The 19,439-nt window shown below is 41.8% G+C and overlaps 1 protein-coding gene and 1 long non-coding RNA gene across 13 annotated transcripts in view; one reads left to right on the top strand and one right to left on the bottom strand.

The window, feature by feature from the left end:
• Positions 1 to 466: 466 nt before the first annotated feature.
• Positions 467 to 2,075, bottom strand: LOC106505880 (uncharacterized). The gene is made up of 2 exons (XR_001300716.3): positions 1,942 to 2,075; positions 467 to 970 (listed from the first exon to the last, which is right to left on the bottom strand). It is a non-coding gene; the product is annotated as an uncharacterized LOC106505880 (long non-coding RNA).
• Positions 2,076 to 11,166: 9,091 nt separating this feature from the next.
• The window catches only part of OXCT1 (3-oxoacid CoA-transferase 1), a 147,672-nt gene continuing 139,399 nt past the window's right edge, over positions 11,167 to 19,439 (top strand). For 6 of the 12 annotated variants that reach the window (XR_014830732.1, XR_014830730.1, XR_014830731.1 and 3 more), the window contains exon 1: positions 11,167 to 11,344. Coding sequence is in view for 2 of the 12 variants with exons in the window: in XM_085001588.1 (XP_084857714.1) it covers positions 11,267 to 11,344 (78 nt within the window). In the remaining 10 variants the exon portion in view is untranslated. 12 annotated transcript variants of the gene reach the window in all.

Here is a 19,439-nt window from a genome sequence, read left to right as displayed (position 1 = left end):
TCTCCTGAAACACTCCCTGTGATTCCCAGGTTGACACTGGAGAGGGCAAAAGCAGATAATCAAACTGCAGATATGTATCATTTTTAGGAGTTCCCATCGTGGCTCAGTGGAAGCGAATCTTACTAGCATCCATGAGGATGCAGGTTCGATTCCTGGCCTAGCTCAGTGGGTTAAAGATCTGGTGTTGCTGTGAACTATGGTATGGGTCATAAATGAGGTTCAGATCTGGCATTGCTGTGGCTACAGCTTCAATTCAAACCCTAGCCTTGGAACCTCCATATGCAGCAGGTGCAGCCCTAAAAAGACAAACAAACAAACAAAAATTAACTATCATTTACAGGCACAGTGTTATATAGCAGATCTCTAGAACTTATTCATGTGTATAACTGTGATAAATATCTTAATGCATATATCACCTCCCACATGTGTGAATGTATCACTGGGATAAATTGCTGGAAATGAAGTCAACAGTCAAAAGGTCAGTTTTTATTACATTTTCATAAGCACTGCCAAATTTGCTTTCATAGAGGACGTGTACATTACGGACGTGTACAATCATGGTCATTGCCCCAATCCTACATCCTTTATCAAATCAGCATGTTACAATCTTTGCCTATATTTTGGTGAAAAATATGCCCTTATAGATTAAATTGCAATATTTAAATTATTAGCAAAGAAGAAAGGCTTGTACATTTGTTTTCAATCTTTTGTGTTTCTTTTTCTATTGATCAATTTTAGTGATATGTCATTTGTTCCATGGTCTTGTTTACAGCTTTTTTATTGATCTGAATTTTTTTCAAAGATTATATTTGAAGTTTTTACTTCTTGTTTATGGCTTTTGAGTATATCATAACTTGGAATGATCTTCCAGTGTTTCTGGTAGTCTTGTGGTTAAGCATGCAGCATTGTCACTGCTATGGATCAGGTTTGATTCTGGCCTGCCTGGAACTTCTGTATGCAGCAGTCACAGCTAAAAAAAAGAAAAAAAAAAAAAAAGAAAGAAAAGGAAAAGGAAAAAAAAAAGTCCTTCATTCTAATATTTTAAAAAACTAAAAAACGACTGTATTTTCTTCTTATAGCTAAATGAAATTTTAAGAATATTGCATGTGAGATAAATGATGCAATTTAATTATGAAGACTTTTGGCGGTGGCTTTTTTTAGGGCTGCACTTGTGGCGTATGGAAGTTCCCAGGCGAGGGGTTAAATTGGAGCTGCACCCGCCGGCCACAGCCACAGCCACAGCAATGCCAAATCTGAGTCTCATCTTTGACCTACACCACAGCTCATGGCAACACTGGATCCTTAACCCACTAAGTGGGACTAGGGATTGAACCTGCATCCTCATGGATACTAGTCAGATTTGTTACTACGGAGCCACAATGGGCAATCCCATGAAGGCTTTTAAATAAAAATCATTATACATTGCTGAGACCAGCTCAGCAGGTTAGGGCTGAAGAACGGGTGCTGTGAAATTTAAGGAAAACAGTTATCATAAAACAAGACACAGAGACATTTATCTTAATTAAAGGTGGGAACCTGGGGCGGGGGAGGGGGGGAAAAGACTCAAGGTCTCCGGGACCAAGAGCGCCACCTCAAGAAACCACACTGCTTTTATTGTGCTCTTTAGGATTACATCAAATGAGGGAGTTATAGGTGCAGGATATAGGTTTTTTTAAATTATTTTAAAAGCCACATAGCTGGTTGCTGATTAAGCTTTTATTCTAGCCTTCAGGCATTTAAAAATCATTAGAATTTGAGGAAGCTTGGCATCAACTGTCTATGCATAGGACTCTAGAGAATCCACCCCACATGAACAAACAGAAAAAAACCAAATGATCATTCCAAATGATCATTTCATTCGATATGAAAAAAGCTTTTGACAAAATTCAGCTACCATTTTTGATAAAAACTGTCCAGAAAGTGGGCATGGAGGGAACCTACCTCTCAACATAATGTCAGCCATATATGGTAAACCCACAGCTAATATCATTCTCAATGGTGAAAGGTTGAAAGCATTTCCACTAAGATCAGGAACAAGAAAGGATGTCCATTTTCACCATAGTTTCAGAAGTCCTAGCCATGGCAATCAGAGAAGAGAAATAAATAAAAGGAATCCAAATTGAAAAGGAGAAGTAAAACTATCACTGTTTCAAGATGACATGATACCATACCTAGAAAATTCTAAAGACACTACCAAAAAACTGTTAGAACTCATCAATGAATTTGGTAAAGTCACAGGATACAAAATTAATACACAAAAATTGTTTGCATTTCTATTTACTACTAATGAGAGATTAGGGAAACCATCCCATTTACCATCACATCAAAAAGAATAAAATACCTAGGAATAAACCTACCTAAAGAGACAAAAGACCTGTACTCTGAAAACTATAAGATGTTTGATGAAAGAATTCAAAGACGACACAAACAGATAGAAAGATACACCATGCTCTTGGGTTGGAAGAATCATTATTGTCAAACTGACTATGCTACCCAAGGCAATCAACACATTCAATGCAATCCCTGTCAAATTACCAAGGATATTCTTCACAGAATTAGAATAAAATATTTTATTTTATTTTTTTTGTCTTTTGTCTTTTTGTTGTTGTTGTTGTTGTTGTTGCTATTTCTTGGGCCGCTCCCACGGCATATGGAGGTTCCCAGGCTAGGGGTTGAATCGGAGCTGTAGCCACCGGCCTACGCCAGAGCCACAGCAACGCGGGATCAGAGCCGCGTCTGCAACCTACACCACAGCTCACAGCAACGCCGGATCGTTAACCCACTGAGCAAGGGCAGGGACCAAACCCGCAACCTTATGGTTCCTAGTCGGATTCCTTAACCACTGCGCCACGATGGGAACTCCAGAATAAAATATTTTAATATTTGTATGGAAACCCAAGACTCCAAATAGCCAAAGGGATACTGAAACAGAGGAATCAGGCTCCCTGACTTCAGAATACAAAGCTACAGTTATCAAAACAGTATGATACTGGCACAAAAACAAAAATATAGATCAATGAATCAGATTAGAAATTCCAGAAATAAACCTAAGCACCTATGGTCAACTAATGACAAAGGAGGCAAGAACACAACAGTGGAAGAAAGATAGTCTCTTTATTTATTTATTTATCTTTGTTTTTTTAAGACCTTACGCATGGCATATGGAAGTTCCCAGGCTAGGATTCCAATGCCGGATCCTCAACTCACGGAGCAAGGCCAGGGATGGAATCCCTGTCCTCATGGATACTAGTCGGGTTTGTTACCACTGAGCCTTGACAGGAACTCTGATAGTCTCTTTAATAAGTGGTGCTGGGAAAACTGGAGAGCTACATGTAAAAGAATGAAATTAGAACATTCTCTAACACCATAGACAAAATTAAACTAAAAAAGGATTAAAGATCTAAATATAAGGCCAAGAGTTCCCACTGTGGTTCAGCAGTAACAAAGCCAACTAGTATCCATGAGGATGAGGGTTCTATCTCTGGCCTTGCCCAGTGGTTTAGGATCCAGCATTGCCACAGCTGTGGTGTAGGTTGCAGACCCAGCTTGTATCTGGCATTACTGTGGCTGTGGTGTAGGCCAGCAGCTGCAGCTCTGATTATGCGCCTATTATGCGCAAGTGCAGCCCTAAAAAGCAAAAACTAAATAAAAATAAATAAGTAAATGTAAGGCCATATACTATAAAACTCCTAGAGGAAATCTTAGGCAGAACACTTTTTGACATAAACCACAGCAACATCATTTTAAATCCCCCTCCTCCTGGAATAATGACAATAAAAACAAAAATAAACCAATGGGGAAACCATTAATTAAATGAGGAAACCATTAAATGAGGAAACCATTAAAAAAATGAAAACAACCAACAGAATGGGAGAAAATCTTTGCAAATGATGCAAATGACAAGGGCCTTAACTCCAAAATATACAAACAGTTCATAGAACTCAACAAGAAAAAACAAACAACCCAATTAAAAAATGGGCAGAAGACCTAAACAGACATTTTTCCAAAGAAGACATACAGTTAGCCAGATGGCACATGGAAAAATGCTTATCATCTTAATTATCAGATAAATGCAAATCAAAACCACAATGAGGTTAACACCTTACACAGGTCAGAATGGCCATCATTAACAAGTCAACAAATACTGAATGCTGGAGAGGGTGTGGAGAAAAGAAACACTCTTTCACTGTTGGTGGGAATGTAAATAGGTAAAACCAGTCTGAAAAACAGTACAGAGATTTCTCAGAATAAATATAGAAATACCATATGATCCAGCAATCCCACTCCAGGGCATATATCCAGACAAAATTTTCATTCAAAAGATACATGCACACCTATGTTCATCACAGCGCTATTCACAACAGCCAAGATATGGATGACAGATGAACAGATTAAGATGTGGTACACATATGTAATGGAATACTACTCAGCCATAAAAAAAAATAATGCCATTTGTAATAACATGGATGCAACTAGAAATTCTCATACTAAGTGACGTATGCCAGAAAGAGAAAGACAAATACCATATGATATCACTTATATGTGGAATCTTAAGTATGGCACAAATAATTGTATCAAAAAACAGAAATAGACTTGGAGACATGGAGAGCAGAGTTGTGGGTATCAAGGGGGAAGAGGGAAGAAGTGGGATAGATGGGGGGTTTGGGGTTGGTAGATGCAAACTATTACATTTAGAATGGATAAACAATGAGGTTCTACTGTACAGTACAAAGAACTATATCCAATCTCTTGGGATAGAACATGACAGAAGACAGTATGAGAAAAATAATGCATATATAAGTATGGCTGGGTCACTAGGCCGTGCAGCAGAAATTGAAACAACACTGTAAATCAACTACACTCTCATAAAAATTACAAAAAAAAAAAGTAATCATGGGAGTTCCTGTCGTGGCCCAGGGGGAATGAACCAGAGTAGTATCGATGAGGATGAGGTTTGATCCCTGGCCTCTCCATGGGTTAAGGATCCTGCATTGCTGTGGTGTAGGTTGCAGTTGTGGCTTGGATCTGACATTCCTGTGGCTGTGGTATAGGCTGCTGGCTACAGTTCTAATTCAATTTGACTTGTTTTTATGATCTTCCATAAAATATATGGAATTATAGGTCTTTTTTCACATTTAATGGGAAAGGTATTTTTTCCCCAAAACTTGCACTTTAGCCTGATATTTATTTTTCTGATTACTGACATTTCTATACCACATTTTCTTTATCCATTCATGTATGGCTGGACCTTTAGGTTGCTTCCACATTCTGGCTATTGTGAATAATGCTACAAAGAACACAGGTGTAAAAATGTCTCTTTGAGATACTGAAATGTATATTTTAAACTCTCACAGTAAAACTAATATATAATGCTTTAAAAAGTTAATTAAAAGTTGTATAATGTTTGGAGTTCCCATCGTGGCTCAGTGGTTAAGGAATCCCACTAGGAACCATGAGGTTGCGGGTTCGATCCCTGCCCTTGCTCAGTGGGTTAAGGATCCAGCATTGCCGTGAGCTGTGGTGTAGGTTGCAGACGTGGCTCAGATCTGGCATTGCTGTGGCTCTGGTGTAGGCCGGCGGCTACAGCTCCAATTAGACCCCTATCCTGGGAACCTCCATATGCCGCAGGAGCGGCCCAAGAAATAGCAAAAAGACAAAAAAAAAAAAAAAAAAAGTTGTATAATGTTTGGAGTTCCCATCGCGGCTCAGTGGTTAAGGAATCCCACTAGGAACCATGAGGTTGCGGGTTCGATCCCTGGCCCTGCTCAGTGGGTTAAGGATCCGGCATTGCCGTGAGCTGTGGTGTAGGTCAGACTCAGCTCAGATCCTTCATTGCTGTGGCGTCTACAGCTCCAATTAAACCCTCAGCCTGGGAACCTCCATATGCCGCAGGAGCGGCCCTAGAAAAAGCAAAAAACAAAAAAAAAAAAAAAAAAAAAGTTGTATAATGTTTAAGCAATGAGAGAAAGTGCCCAAAGTCCTGCCCTCATCATATTTTTTTCCTCGTTTTTGGGAGGTCCTTTTCAGTTTTGTGCCTGTACAAAAATATTTAACACACCGCTGTGATCATTATATAGGACACATTGATTTCTGCCTTTTGCAATGATCCTGAACACATACTTAAAATTTTTACTTTTCAGTGGTGTCACTGTTGCAGGAGGCAGTGAGAGAGGATGCTCATGTCCCAAGCCAAGTAAGGGTCCTTGTCTTTGCATAGGAAAGAATTTATTAAAACTGAGCCATCTTAAAGTGAAAGCTAATATAGAGAGACACACAGCGCTAGATAAAATGTGGTTGGTCCCAGCAGAAAGCAGCCCTGAGGTGTGGAAGTGGTTAGTTTTTATGGGCTGGGTAATTTCATAGGCTGAGTGAGAGGACTGTTCCAGCTATTTTGGGGAAGGGGTGGGGATTTCCGGGAATCAGGTCACCACTCCCTTTTTGGCCTGTTATGGTTGGCCTCAGAACTGTCAGCACCTGTGGTTGTGTCATTAGCATGTCAGCATGCTAACTTATACATTGAACAGTAAAATGAATTTATTTATTGGCTGCTTTGTTGGAATTAATAGAAAAGTTAAAATTTGAAATTTAATTTCAAAATGCAGTGTTTGCGGAACTCCTAAAGTACTTCTGCAGAGTCCTTAATGCATGATGGTTTAGAAAGATCTTGGCTATAAATCAGATGATGGACTTTAACTTGCAGCTTATGAGGATTTCTTGAAAAGTTTTAGAAAAGCAAATGAGAAGACCAGATTTGTATTTGAAATGATAATGTAAAAAGTGGTTGACTTTGGGGAGTTTCTACTGTGGCACAGTGAGTTAAGAATCCAACTGCAATGGCTTGGGTCACTGTGGAGGTGTGGGTTTGATCCCCAGCCCGGTGCAGTGGTTTAAAAGGATCTGGCATTGTACAGCTGGGCACAGGTCTCAGCTGTGGCTTGGATTCAGTCCCTGGCTGGAGAACTCCCATATGCCATGCGTGCAGCCATAAAAAGAAAGGGGGGGGGGGGCTGTTAACTTTAGAAGGCAAAAATACTTCATTTAGGAAGCAATTGCAATAATCCAGATGAGAGAAACTGAAATAGATATCCTGTCCTAGGGCAGAATGGTGAAAGATTCAAAGATAGCTCATAAAGGGGGAGGCATAAGTAGTCTTAAATGCCATATAGTACAGGGTTTGAATCCTGTCTGAGGTTTCCCAGTTTATAAAAATATAGAAAATATCTGAGAAATATATACATTTACAAGGTATAATCATTCACTACTGGAGTAATAAAAACAGATACTGGTCCAGACATGACAGCTTACATCTTGCAGTTCTTTTTTTTTCTTTTGCCTTTTAGGGCCCCACCCAAGGTATAGAGAAGTTCCCAGGCTAGGGGTCAAATCGGAGCTGCCTACACCACAGCCACAGCAATGCCGATCCGAGCCACGTCTTTGATCTACACCACAGCTCGTGGAAATGCCAGATCCTTAACTCACTGAGCAAGGCCAGGGTTCGAACCTGCATCCTCATGGATGCTGGTCAGATTCATTTCTGCTGAGCCACGATCCCTTCTTTTTTTAAACATCTTGCAGTTCTGCAGCTCCTTAACTGTTGCACTACTCACTAGAGGCTACATAGCTAGGGAATAGGAGAAATGAGATTTCAACCCAGGTGGCTTAGCTATTGAGTTCATGTTCTTTACTATTTTGCTATCAACATTTGATTTTGAGGTTGTGTGGATTCATCCTGAGAAAATCAAGAGGCAAATATGGCTTAGAATATAAAGATGATGTAAAGGGGAGAGAAAAACCAAAAGAGATGATCCCCTTCTATGTCAAGTTAAGAAGCACGGACTTTGGATCTTAGAGGCAACAGGAAAAACCACTGAGAGGTTTTAAGCAGAAGTAACATGATCAGAATTACATGTGTACATGGTAACTGGTGTGTTTTGCTTTTTTAAGTTTCCTTAGCAATTTAACATAATTTTCATTTGTCATTCCAGGAATTGTGCTTTCTCCAACCAACTCATGTGCTTATTTTACCATTTTTTCCTGAGGAAAAAACTACATTTTTAAGTAAAACTTAATTCATTTTTTTAATCCATTGAAAAAATATTGGTACACATTTAAAAAGCACTATTTCAAAGAATTTATGAAAGTAACAAGCTTACAAAAAAGGCAAATTAGGGAATGATGATTTGTATTGTAAAACTACTTAAATTTATAAAGTAATGTAAAATTTCAAATTTATGTGTTTCAAATTTACTAGAGGAAAAATACTTGTATGAAGGGAATTGTTTTTCACATATTAGAGGATCACTATATAAAATGAAGCATGTATTTTTATTTATTTATTTATTTATTTTAGGGCCACGCCTTTGGCACAGGGAAGTTCCTGGGCTAGGGGTTGAATGGGAGTTGAAGCTGCCGGCCTATGCCACAGCCATAGCAAATGCCAGATTCCAGACATGTTTATAACTTACACCACAGCTCATGGCAATGCTGGATCCTCTAATCCACTAAGCCAGGCCAGGGATCGAACCCACATCCTCACGGATACTAGTTTGGTTTTTAACCCACTGAGCCACAATGACTTTTTTTAAGACTAAAATGACCTAGTTAAGAACCCTTATAACTAGTTAAACCAATCAAAAAACATTTGAAAACAAGTCTTCAAATGCCCCTGATTATCAACCTGGAGAAATCTTCCAACTGTGATGGCAGAATATCCTTTCAGTAATGAGAGATGATGCTAATACATCATATTTGGGGGGAATTTAAATAAAAATCCCTCCAGAGTTCCCTTGTGGTGCAGTGGGTTAAGAGTATGGCATTGGGAGTTCCCGTCGTGGCTCAGCAGTTAATGAACCTGGCTGGCATCCATGAGGACGCAGTTCAATCCCTGGCCTTGCTCAGTGGGTTAAGTAAGGACCTGGTGTTGCCGTGAGCTGTGGTGTAGATCAGAGACTCGGCTCAGATCCCGAGTTGCTGTGGCTGTGGTGTAGGCTGGTGGCTACAACTCCGATTGGACCCCTAGCCTGGGAACCTACATATGCCACAGATACAGCCCTAAAAATGAGAGAAAGATAAAAAAAAAAAAAAAAAAAAAAAAAAGAGTATGGCACTGCAGCAGCATGGGTCGCTGATGTGGCATGAGCTCAATCCCTGGCCCAGGAACTTACTTTTTTTAAATTACTCAATGAATTTTATTACATTTATAGTTGTACAACGATCATCAGACCCAGGAACTTTCTTGAAGATATTCATATATTATTTTAAAAGTACAAAATGGAGTCGTAAAGTCACCAAAAATTAGAACAGTGTGTTTCAATCATGGAGTAATGAGGCTGATTTTTTTCATAAGATTTAGAATTTAGCATAAGACTTAAAATGTGTTTTTTCCTCAGCCAGGAGGAACAGAGTGAGACCAGTCAAGAGTGAGTCATATGACCACTCTTGGACCAAGTTGCCAATGCTGTTTTTCATTTCATGTGTCCTCTAGAAGGGCAAAAGTGGAAAAGCAGAGCCAATTGTGAAAGTTAGCTTTTTCACAGTCAGACCCATACAGTGGCTGTTAAATGCTATTTTAGGACTAGCAATGGGACTTTAGTTCTAATACCTGAAATTCCCCTCTAGCCAACATCTCAAAATGTGTTGAAATTATAGAGCATCAAGAAGTGAATTTCTCCCTGAGTAATTTGACAGGCTAACCTGGTATTTTATTCCCTCAATGACTTTAATTAAAATTATAGTATTCAGGAGTTCTCGTTGTGGCACAGCAGAAACGAACTGGCTAAGTACCATGAGGTTGTGGGTTTGATCCCTGGCCTCGCTCAGTGAGTTAAGGATCTGGTGTTGCTGTGAGCTGTGGTGTAGTTGGGCAGCTACAGCTCCGATTAGACCCCTAGCCTGGGAACCTCCACATGCCGAGGGTGCAGGCCCTAAAAGGACAAAAAAAAAAAAAAAAAAAAAAATTATAGTATTCATAGGAAAAAAGAATTTGGAGTTAAAAGAATACCATGGAAGGGCAAGTGTTTTTACCGATAGACTTTTAACTGTACTGTGATTGTCCCTTGCTTCAGTGTACTAAGAAAGCTAAGAGCTCATTTAATTTTCTTGTTTGCTTTGCTTTGGTTCAACACAGCCACATTCCCAGGCCATGGTCTGCCCTTAATCAAACATTTGCTGACTTTCCACTTGGTCCTTCCTCTCAGCTGCTAAGTGCATAGATGGTTCACAAGAAATCAGACTTGACTCACATCAAGGAGCTGGTTAAAGGTATGGCTTTTAGAGACTATATGCCATGTCATGCACTACTGCAGCTTGAATAAATTTTTGTAATGCCCAAGATTTATTGCTTGTTTATAATGGGGCCAGAAACTTTGCATGAATTACCTCGTGTAATCTTTAAGACAGTATTGAGTATTATAAGCAATTTTAATTTGCAGATAAGGACACTTAGGCTTAGAAAAGTTATGAAACTTGCCTAAGGAGTCAAAGGGATACATAGCTGTATATTTGCCCCTGCTGAGTAATCTCGGTTTGGGGGACTCCAGTGCCAGAAAGATTCTAAAAAATGCAGCCTTGGCTGAAGGGGTTGGAGAAGGTGTGCTAAGATCGGGTCTCAGAGGCCCAGTCCTAATTTTACCTTCTTGCCCAGGGACAATCTTGACCAGGTCTATCTGGTCACACTTCATGGCGGATAGCTCGCGGCAAGTGCGCAGAGCAAACTTACTTTACACAAGCCAGGGACAGTTTCGGAGAAAGGGGGCTGAGAAATGGAAGACACGGCAACGCTGACGAGGCGGGGGAGTGAGGGGCGGTGTGCCTCCCGGGAGGGTTCACTTTTGTACTGCACGCAGGTTCCAGTCTCTGACGTAAAAAAAGCAACAAGCTGGTGAGAGACCCCGCTGTGCTGTTGGACTGCTAGGCCAGGACCTATCCTTGACCTTGGCAAAGACACACACCTACTTAAAGCCGAGGGGCTGCAGCAGCAAATGCGCGCAGCGCGGCTGCCTGGAACACCCCCGACCCCGTGAAGGATAGGCCAGCGCAGTGCTGGGGGCCTTCGCTACTACCCGCTCCGGCCGCGGGCGCCTCCCAGCCTCGCTTCTAGATAAGCCTGGGAGCGGTTGCTGGGGACGTCATCAGAGCGCAGTCGAGCCTCCAGCCCGCCCCTCGCGTGCCTTCCTCTCTCCTCCCGTCCCGCGACGCGGCCCCGGCGGAGCAGTTGACACACTGAGAGGCGCTCCCACCCCGGCCTGCGCCCGCCGCCCTCCCGACCATGGCGGCTCTCACACTCCTCTCCTCCCGCCTGCGCCTCTGCGCCTCCGCCTACCGCTCCGGGGGCGCCTGGTCCCAGGTAAAGTGCGGGTGCAGAGCAAGGCCACGCGCCGGAAGAACGCGGACGAAACCCGAGGGGTGCCGGCGTTTTCTCCTCTGCCGGCACCCACCTTCTCCAGCCTAGGAGCTTGTATCCCCAGCGCCCTACGCCTTCCTTGCCTCGCTGCTCCTCCGCCTGCCTTGTCAGCTTGGTTCTGCACCAGCTTCCTCGAAGGAACGAGAAGAGGCAAAGAAGCGCGCGGAAAAGGCTGTGCAGGGACAGGGGGACGCCTGGCAGCGCCGCAGTACCTTTCAGGGTTTGCTGGCCTCCTCCCGGGCACGCGCTTGGGAAGGGGCTTGGGAAGGGGCTTGGGAAGCCTGTACCGGCTAGGAGGGCTCCCGGGTTAGGGAGGGGGAGGGGTGAGGCCGCAGGGAATGGGGGATCTCCGTCCAAGGGCGCCTCTAGAGGCCCGGAACCCAGGGTCAGGTTAACCAGCAGTCTACCCGAGTACACCGCCAAGTGGGTGGAACGCCGCGCCCACCATCTCCCCTGCATGGCAGCGCCGCTCCTCGGAGGTTGTAAGGGGAACCCGGACTCGCCGCGAGTTCTACCCCGCCGCGCCCACGAGTCTGGCGGTGGCTTGAGCTCGGGCTTCGGGCGCGGGCACCCCTTCTCCCAAGGCCCTTACGTGGGATCCGCGTTATAGGATTTATGTTTTCAAAGCCTTTATGAAACCCCTTTTTTTCCCCCCCGTCTTCATTGCAAAGTCTTCACAAGTGGTATTCCGAGGCGGAGGTGGTTGCCTGACGTGTTTTTGTTTCTTCTTTGGCTCATAGTCTGTTCCTGCTTTAAGCCCAAGTCCGGGTGCGGTTCCTGACCGGAGCCCTTGGAGGCGAGAACTGGATTAGAGCTCTGGCTACAGCTGTCACCTTGCGAGCCTCTTCTTTTGAAAGGGAAATGTTTTTATTTGGATGAGGTGTTTTTTGTTGTTGTTGTTGGGGCCGCTGCCGTGGCATTTGGGAGGTTCCCAGGCTAGGGGTTTAATCTGCTACGATCCGAGCCGCGCCTGCGACCTACACCACAGCTCTCACGGCAACGCCAGATCCTTAACCCACTGAGCAAGGCCAGGGATCGAACCTGCAACCTCATGGTTCCTAGTCGGATTCGTTAACCACTGCTCCAGACGGGGACCCTCTATTTGGATGAGTTTTGTATGATAGTTCTGAGCTTGAAAGCGTGACTTGCCCACACTTGCCTACTCAGGGGAACTTCTGCCTTGCTCCACTGCTCTTCTGATTTCCCCACATCCACTCTGAGAACAGTGAACTCAAAGCGGAGCCATTAAGCCTGGTAGGTAAGTGCTAAGGGATGATTTAGAACTGAAACAGTTTACTCCTAAATGCCTTTTAGGAAACATATCGATGATCACAGACAGTTTAGGAAATAAAAAGCATTGTTAAAAGCGAACTCTGACCTGAAGGCAGATTGCTGTGGGTGCTGAAACTAATGCAAACCTGGACACAGAGATATCTTTGGACCAAGGTCATTAACATTCCTTCTTTTGGCAGTTCCTTATTTGCCTAAATATAATGTACTCATTTTTGCACCTGAGGTAGATTACTAAACTATTCCTCAGGCCAACAAATTTCTTCTCAGACACTAAGCTGCAGACTATGGGTGTTTCTGTTGTCTCATCTCCCCTTTCAAGTTTGATATAAGGTTCAACTCCAGCTTCTTTTTTTTTTTTTTAATAATTTTTTTTTATTTTCCCACTGTACAGCAAGGGGGTCAGGTTATCCTTACATGTATACATTACAATTACAGTTTTTCCCCCACCCTTTCTTCTGTTGCAACATGAGTATCTAGACAAAGTTCTCAATGCTATTCAGCAGGATCTCCTTGTAAATCTATTCTAAGTTGTGTCTGATAAGCCCAAGCTCCCGATCCCTCCCACTCCCTCCCCCTCCCATCAGGCAGCCACAAGTCTCTTCTCCAAGTCCGTGATTTTCTTTTCTGAGATGTTCATTTGTGCTGGATATTAGATTCCAGTTATAAGTGATATCATATGGTATTTGTCTTTGTCTTTCTGGCTCATTTCACTCAGGATGAGATTCTCTAGTTCCATCCATGTTGCTGCAAATGACATTATGTTGTTCCTTTTTATGGCTGAGTAGCATTCCATTGTGTATATATACCACATCTTCCAAATCCAATCATCTGTCATGGACATTTGGGTTGTTTCTATGTCCTGGCTATTGTGAATAGTGCTGCAGTGAACATGCGCGTGCATGTGTCTCTTTTAAGTAAAGTTTTGTCCGGATAGATGCCCAAGAGTGGGATTGCGGGGTCATATGGAAGTTCTATGTATAGATTTCTAAGGTATCTCCAGACTGTTCTCCACAACTCCAGCTTCTCAGTGTGCCTCCAGCACTTTGCACTTAGGGCTCTTACTACAACGTAAACCCTTAAATCCTCAGCTCTTAACTTTCCTTAACTGTTAACACTGTGTACTTGTTTAACTTTTTGAATGTGATATACATTCATAACCAGATGAAATTTGCAGAGACTGTATTGAATGCCTTATTTTCTCTTTCAATATTACACTCTACCCTGCATAGAATAGACACATTTCATATGTGGATGAGAGAAGCCTGTGGGCAAATTTACATAGTAAGCTTGAGAATGTTAAATATAACTAACAGGTAAAATGAGATAGGTTTTTCTTTCCTTTTTTTTTTCCTTTTTTAAATGACAAACGTATCTGTCAAACTAGTGTTGCATCAGAATTCCTTGGCGGCATTACCATTTCTGTGTTCACCTCCAGAGTATCTGATTTAGTAGGTCCTGCCTGGAGCCTTCTACTTTACATTGATAACTTCCCAGGAGATGTTAAAAATGCTAGTCTGGAGTCCTTCTACACCGCAGGAGTGTTCCAGTCATCTCTTCAGCCGCTAGGCCACTGCTGGGACCTGGGTTATATACCAGGCCTAGCAGTGCGTAAAGGATCCGGTGTTGCCCCCGCTGCAACTTAGATCAAAAATGAGGCCCCTGGGAACCTCCATATGCCACAGAGAGGCAGAAGGAAAAAAAAAATTACAGCCACTGGCAATGACTTAGATTAAAATAGACTATCTGAAGTTTTCTTCCTTCATCTGTTACTATTTGAAGGTGCACTTAACACTATTTTCCATTTACTGTGGAAATTATTATTGGAAAAAAAATCATAAAACTACCATTGACATTTTACTTACCTCTCTTCCTTGAAACTATCTTTTTCCAGATCTATCTCCAACCCGACTGTCCTGACCTGCAGTACTTCTAGTACAATTTCCTGGTGCATGTCACTTAATACTTAAAGCTCTTTCTGACCAAAAATTAACCTGCCATAAAGTGGCTCCCCACCCCATTTTCCTTTCATTATGGTAAGCAGCACCAGTATCTATTTATAGAGTAAGCTAGAAATCTTGGGAGTTCCCATTGTGGCACAGTGGAAACAAATCCGACTAGTATCCATGAGGATGTGGGTTCGATCCCTGGCCTCTCTCAGTGGGTTGGGGATCTGGCATTGCCATGAACTGTGGTATAGGTTGCAGATGCCCTAGCTTGGGAACTTCCATATGCCATGGGTGTGGCCCTAAAAAGCAAAAAAAAAAAAAAAAAAAAAAAAAGAAAGAACTTTTGGAACTATTCTCTCTTCTGCTCCTTTCTCCAACTTTCAATTGATCACCAGTGTCATGTGTAATAAGTTTGTAATTATATAGTGACATTATCCTTGCAAGTGTCTAAGCTTTATCAGAACAGAGACTATGCTTGTGGTTTTTGTTTAACTCTCAATCCCCAATAATTAGTATATTTGATATCAAATGGCTATTTTTGAACAAATAGATGAATGAATGAAAGAATGAGTTCCCCTGCCACTTTTCTGATTGAGGCTTTCATATGGGAGTTATGACATCATTTCAAAAGCTTTGCTGTCTTTGCCTCATAGAAGGATGAAGTTGAAACTCTTCAGTGTGGTCTTTAAGACTTTTGCAACCTGCTATAGTCTCCCTTTCCAGCCTGAACGTCATGGACTTCCCTCCATGGGACATCATCTGCACATCCCTGAATACACAGCCTTTTCACATCTCTGAACCTTTACTCAGGCAACGCCCCCTTTCTGGAATCCTCATCCTCATTAGTGTTTTAACTCTTGGCACGCTCTTCAAGCTTTCTGATCCTCTAGGCAGAATGCATTGCTCCTCCATTTGTGATCCTTCAGTGTGCTGAGTATCCCTCCAAAGTTGGACTGGAACATGTATGTTCCCTTGAAAACTAAGTATGCCATTGTTGTAGAGAACTTCCCAGTGCCAGCAACTCCTATGAGTGCCTTGCAATTCATTCCTGTCATAAGTGAGTGATTGGCAGTATTGGTGGCTGGGTCCACCTTTGGTAGATATTGGTCCAATGCTGGACGACTAAAACATTTTAACACATGTCACTACTTCCTCTTGGCAGTGATGCCACACTTCCTTGCATGTCTGTAATTGTGGATATCCACCTGCATGTGAACTGCCCTTTCCTTCTAAGGTGGTTCTTTTTACTTCTCTCCATATGGTCTCTCCTCCCCACTTCTGTTTATCTAACTTTGAGACCAAAAGCGGCAATGTCAATCTTTCTGTGTCCTGATTTATTTACCTGTAAGGCCACAAGGTACCTGTATACATTCCATTTCATTAAGATAAGATTGATTTAAATATAAAATGCAGTATGCTTTGTCGTGTTTCCCTGAAAGTGCTTCAAAATGAAGTGCATTTTCTTTTTCTTTTTGGCCATGCCTACAGCATGTGGAAGTTCCCAGGCTAGGGACTGAACTCGTGCCATCGCAGCAACCTAAGCCGCAACAGTAACAACCTGGGAGCCTTAACTCACTGTGCCACAAGAGGATTCTGAAGTGCATTTTCATTTCATTAAGTTCTGGAGTGTTGAATGACAGGAAGAAAAAGAAATTTAGGTGAAAGAATTAGTGATAGAAAGGGTTAGAAAGGAAGGAGTTACAGATTGGGAAGTCCATGAGATAAAACTTGGGCTTCACAGTAGAATCAGACCTCAAAGGTTAAGTGTAAGAATTTGAAGAAGAGGAGAAAGAGGGAAGATGGAGAGGATTTTAAAAGGAGAAATACATTAAATAGAAGACAATTTTGCACTGTAAGAATTTTATTTCAATATGTACTGAGTCATTATTATTTCCTTCTCCCAGTAATAATAGTAGAAACTAGTGGTGACAATAACATGGAATTTTGCAGACGGTAGGAGAATGGGAAAAACAAAACATGTTACCTTAGTGTAAAGGAAGACCTCTGTGAAAAAAATTACCCCTAGAATAAATAGATATCAAAGTTGTATAATCCGTTACTCTTCATTCTTTTCAGTAACCTCAGCACACTTGAAGGTTATTTGTTTATTTACTTGTGTTTGTAGCAGATGGTGCTTGGGTCTTTGCCATCATTGTTTTAGTATTTAAAATATATTAGAAGCTAGAGGTAAATTTTTGAGCATTTTAGAGCTGTGGTTTGAATTCATTTATCTAAGGAAAAAAGGTAGATATTATTAGAGACACACTTTTCCTCACCTCCCTACCTTTGAGGGAAAGTAGGCAGGGAGAAAGCCTCATTAGAGTACAAACCCAAAGGCTTTCTCTGGGGTGCTGCCTCCTCCTGGCTCTAAGTAGCTGTCTTGGTTTCAGGCCTGGAAAATCCACAGTAATCTTTGTCTCAACTGGCCTCTGGCATCCTGTTTCCTCTTTACTCCATTTCCTGCATTTCTATTGCTGGATTGCCCAATGATTTGTGACCTACACCACAGCTCACAGCAACACCAAACATGTCTTTAACCCACTGAGCAAGGCCAAGGATTGAAACTGAGTCCTCATGGATACTAGTCGGGTTCCCTAACCACCGAGCCATGATGGGAACTCCATGATCTTTGAATGCTTAGACTGGCAAACTTGATTGCAGATAAACAGTTGGCAATGTTTTATGTTAAAGTAATCATAAAACCAGGGATCTTTTTGTTTAATTTTAAAATATTTTTTTAAGATTTTTATTTTTTCTATTATAGTTGATTTACAATGTTCTGTCAATTTCTGCTGTACAACAAAGTGACCCAGTCATACATATATACACATATTCTTTTTCTCACGTTATCCTCCGTCATGTTCCATCACATATATAGTTTCCTGTGTTACTTCACTTAGTATGAGAGTCTCTAGTTCCATCCATGTTGCTGCAAATGGCATTATTTTGTTATTTTTTTATGGCTGAGTAGTATTCCATTGTGTAGCTATACCACATCTTAATCCATTCATCTGTTGATGGACATTTAGGATGTTTCCGTGTCTTGGCTATTGTGAGTAGTGCTGCAATGAACATAGGGGTGCATGCATCTTTTTCAATAAAAGTTTTGTCTGGATATATGCCCAGGAGTGGGATTGCTGGGTCATAAGGTAGTTCTATATTTAGTTTTCTGAGGTATCTCCATACTGTTTTCTGTGGTTGCATAGTGCTCATTTTCTTTGAAAGCCTCAACAAACATCACCTGGCTTAACTGGCTATAGTATGGATCACGTTAAAAAGAATTCTTTGGGAGTTCCCTTTGTGGTTCAGGGGAAATGAAGATGCAGGTCTGATTCCTGGCCTCGCTCAATGGGTTGGAGATCCAGCATCTGGCATTCCCATGAGCTTTGATGTAGGTCGCAGACACAGCTCAGATCCTGAGTTTCTGTGGCTGTGGTATAGGCCAGCAGCTGTAGCTTCATATACGCAATGGAATACTACTCATCCATAAAAAAGAACAAAATAATGCCATTTGCAGCAATGTGAATGAAACTAGAGACCCTCATACTAAGTGAGGTAACTCAGAAAGAAAAAGACAAATACCATAGGATAGCACTTGTATCTGGAATCTAATAAATGGCACAATTGAACCTATCTACAGAAAAGAAACAAACCCAGAGTTCCTGTTGTGGCTCAGAAGTTATGAACCCCACTAGTATCCATGAGGACACATGTTCAATCCTGGCCTCGCTCAGTGGGTTAAGGATCTGGCGTTGCTGTGAGCTGTGGAGTAGGCTGGCAGCTGCACCTCTGATTTGACCCCTAGCCTGGGAACTTCCATATGCCACATGTGTGGTCCTAAAAAAATAAAAATAAAAAGAAAAAGAATTCTTCGTAAAATCAGAAGTGTGTGGAATGGAGTAAAGTTTACATTTCCCAAAGGAAGCTCATATACTCTGAGAGGTATCTTCTGTAATTCCCAGGCTCAGGGCTAAGTGTGTCTTAGTCTTATAATAATAAGACACCATTGTTTAATCTTTGCTAAAAAAAAAAAATCCTTGCTACACCCCTGAGAAATGATTATCATTCTTTTGTAAACTTAAAATCAACACCCCCCCCAAAAAAAGCCACTCAGAGATTAAGAAATTTTCTCAAGTTCATACTTTTACACAGTTTTGAAACAAGGATATTTTTGACCCCAAGATTATTGGAGTTTGGCCTATTATTACCATACTATTTATTTCTCAATCAGTAGCTATCAGATGTCAAATAACAAGTTGATAATGTCAACAAATATTGTTAACTGAATGTATGAAAAATGAATAAACTGATGCTGAGTACCTATAAATTCTTCATTATCCTGAGCCTTTCTCATTCCCTGAAAACATGAATTGCTTCTATTGGGGTTTTTTTTTTTTTTTTTGTCTTTTTGTCATTTCTCGGGCCGCTCCCTCAGCTTATGGAGGTTCCCAGGCTAGGGGTTGAATCAGAACTGTAGCTGCCGGCCTCCACCAGAGCTACAGCAACAGCAACGTGGGATCCGAGCCACGTCAGACCTACACCACAGCTCACAGCAATGCCGGATCCTTAACCCACTGAGCAAGGCCAGGGATCGAACCCGCAACCTCATGGTTCCTAGCCGGATTCGTTAACCACTGCAACACCACGGGAGCTCCTTGGTTTTAAGCTTTTGATTGTCTGGGTAAATTTGAAACTGTTGGATCTTTTCTAAAATACCTCTGAGATTCTTTTTTGGGGGTGGGGTGGGGCAAGCTTCACTGTGATTTCTGACTGTAATGATGACACTGGTTATCAACTGA

This window comes from Sus scrofa, chromosome 16 (assembly GCF_054392235.1).
Source record: "Sus scrofa isolate SSC_HxYL_T2T_F1_AM1 chromosome 16, Sscrofa_HxYL_maternal_Yorkshire_Landrace_v2.0, whole genome shotgun sequence".
Taxonomy (NCBI): Eukaryota; Metazoa; Chordata; class Mammalia; order Artiodactyla; family Suidae; genus Sus; species Sus scrofa.
The sequence above is the reverse complement of the archived record's forward strand: the minus strand, read 5'-3'. Positions and strand labels throughout refer to the sequence as shown.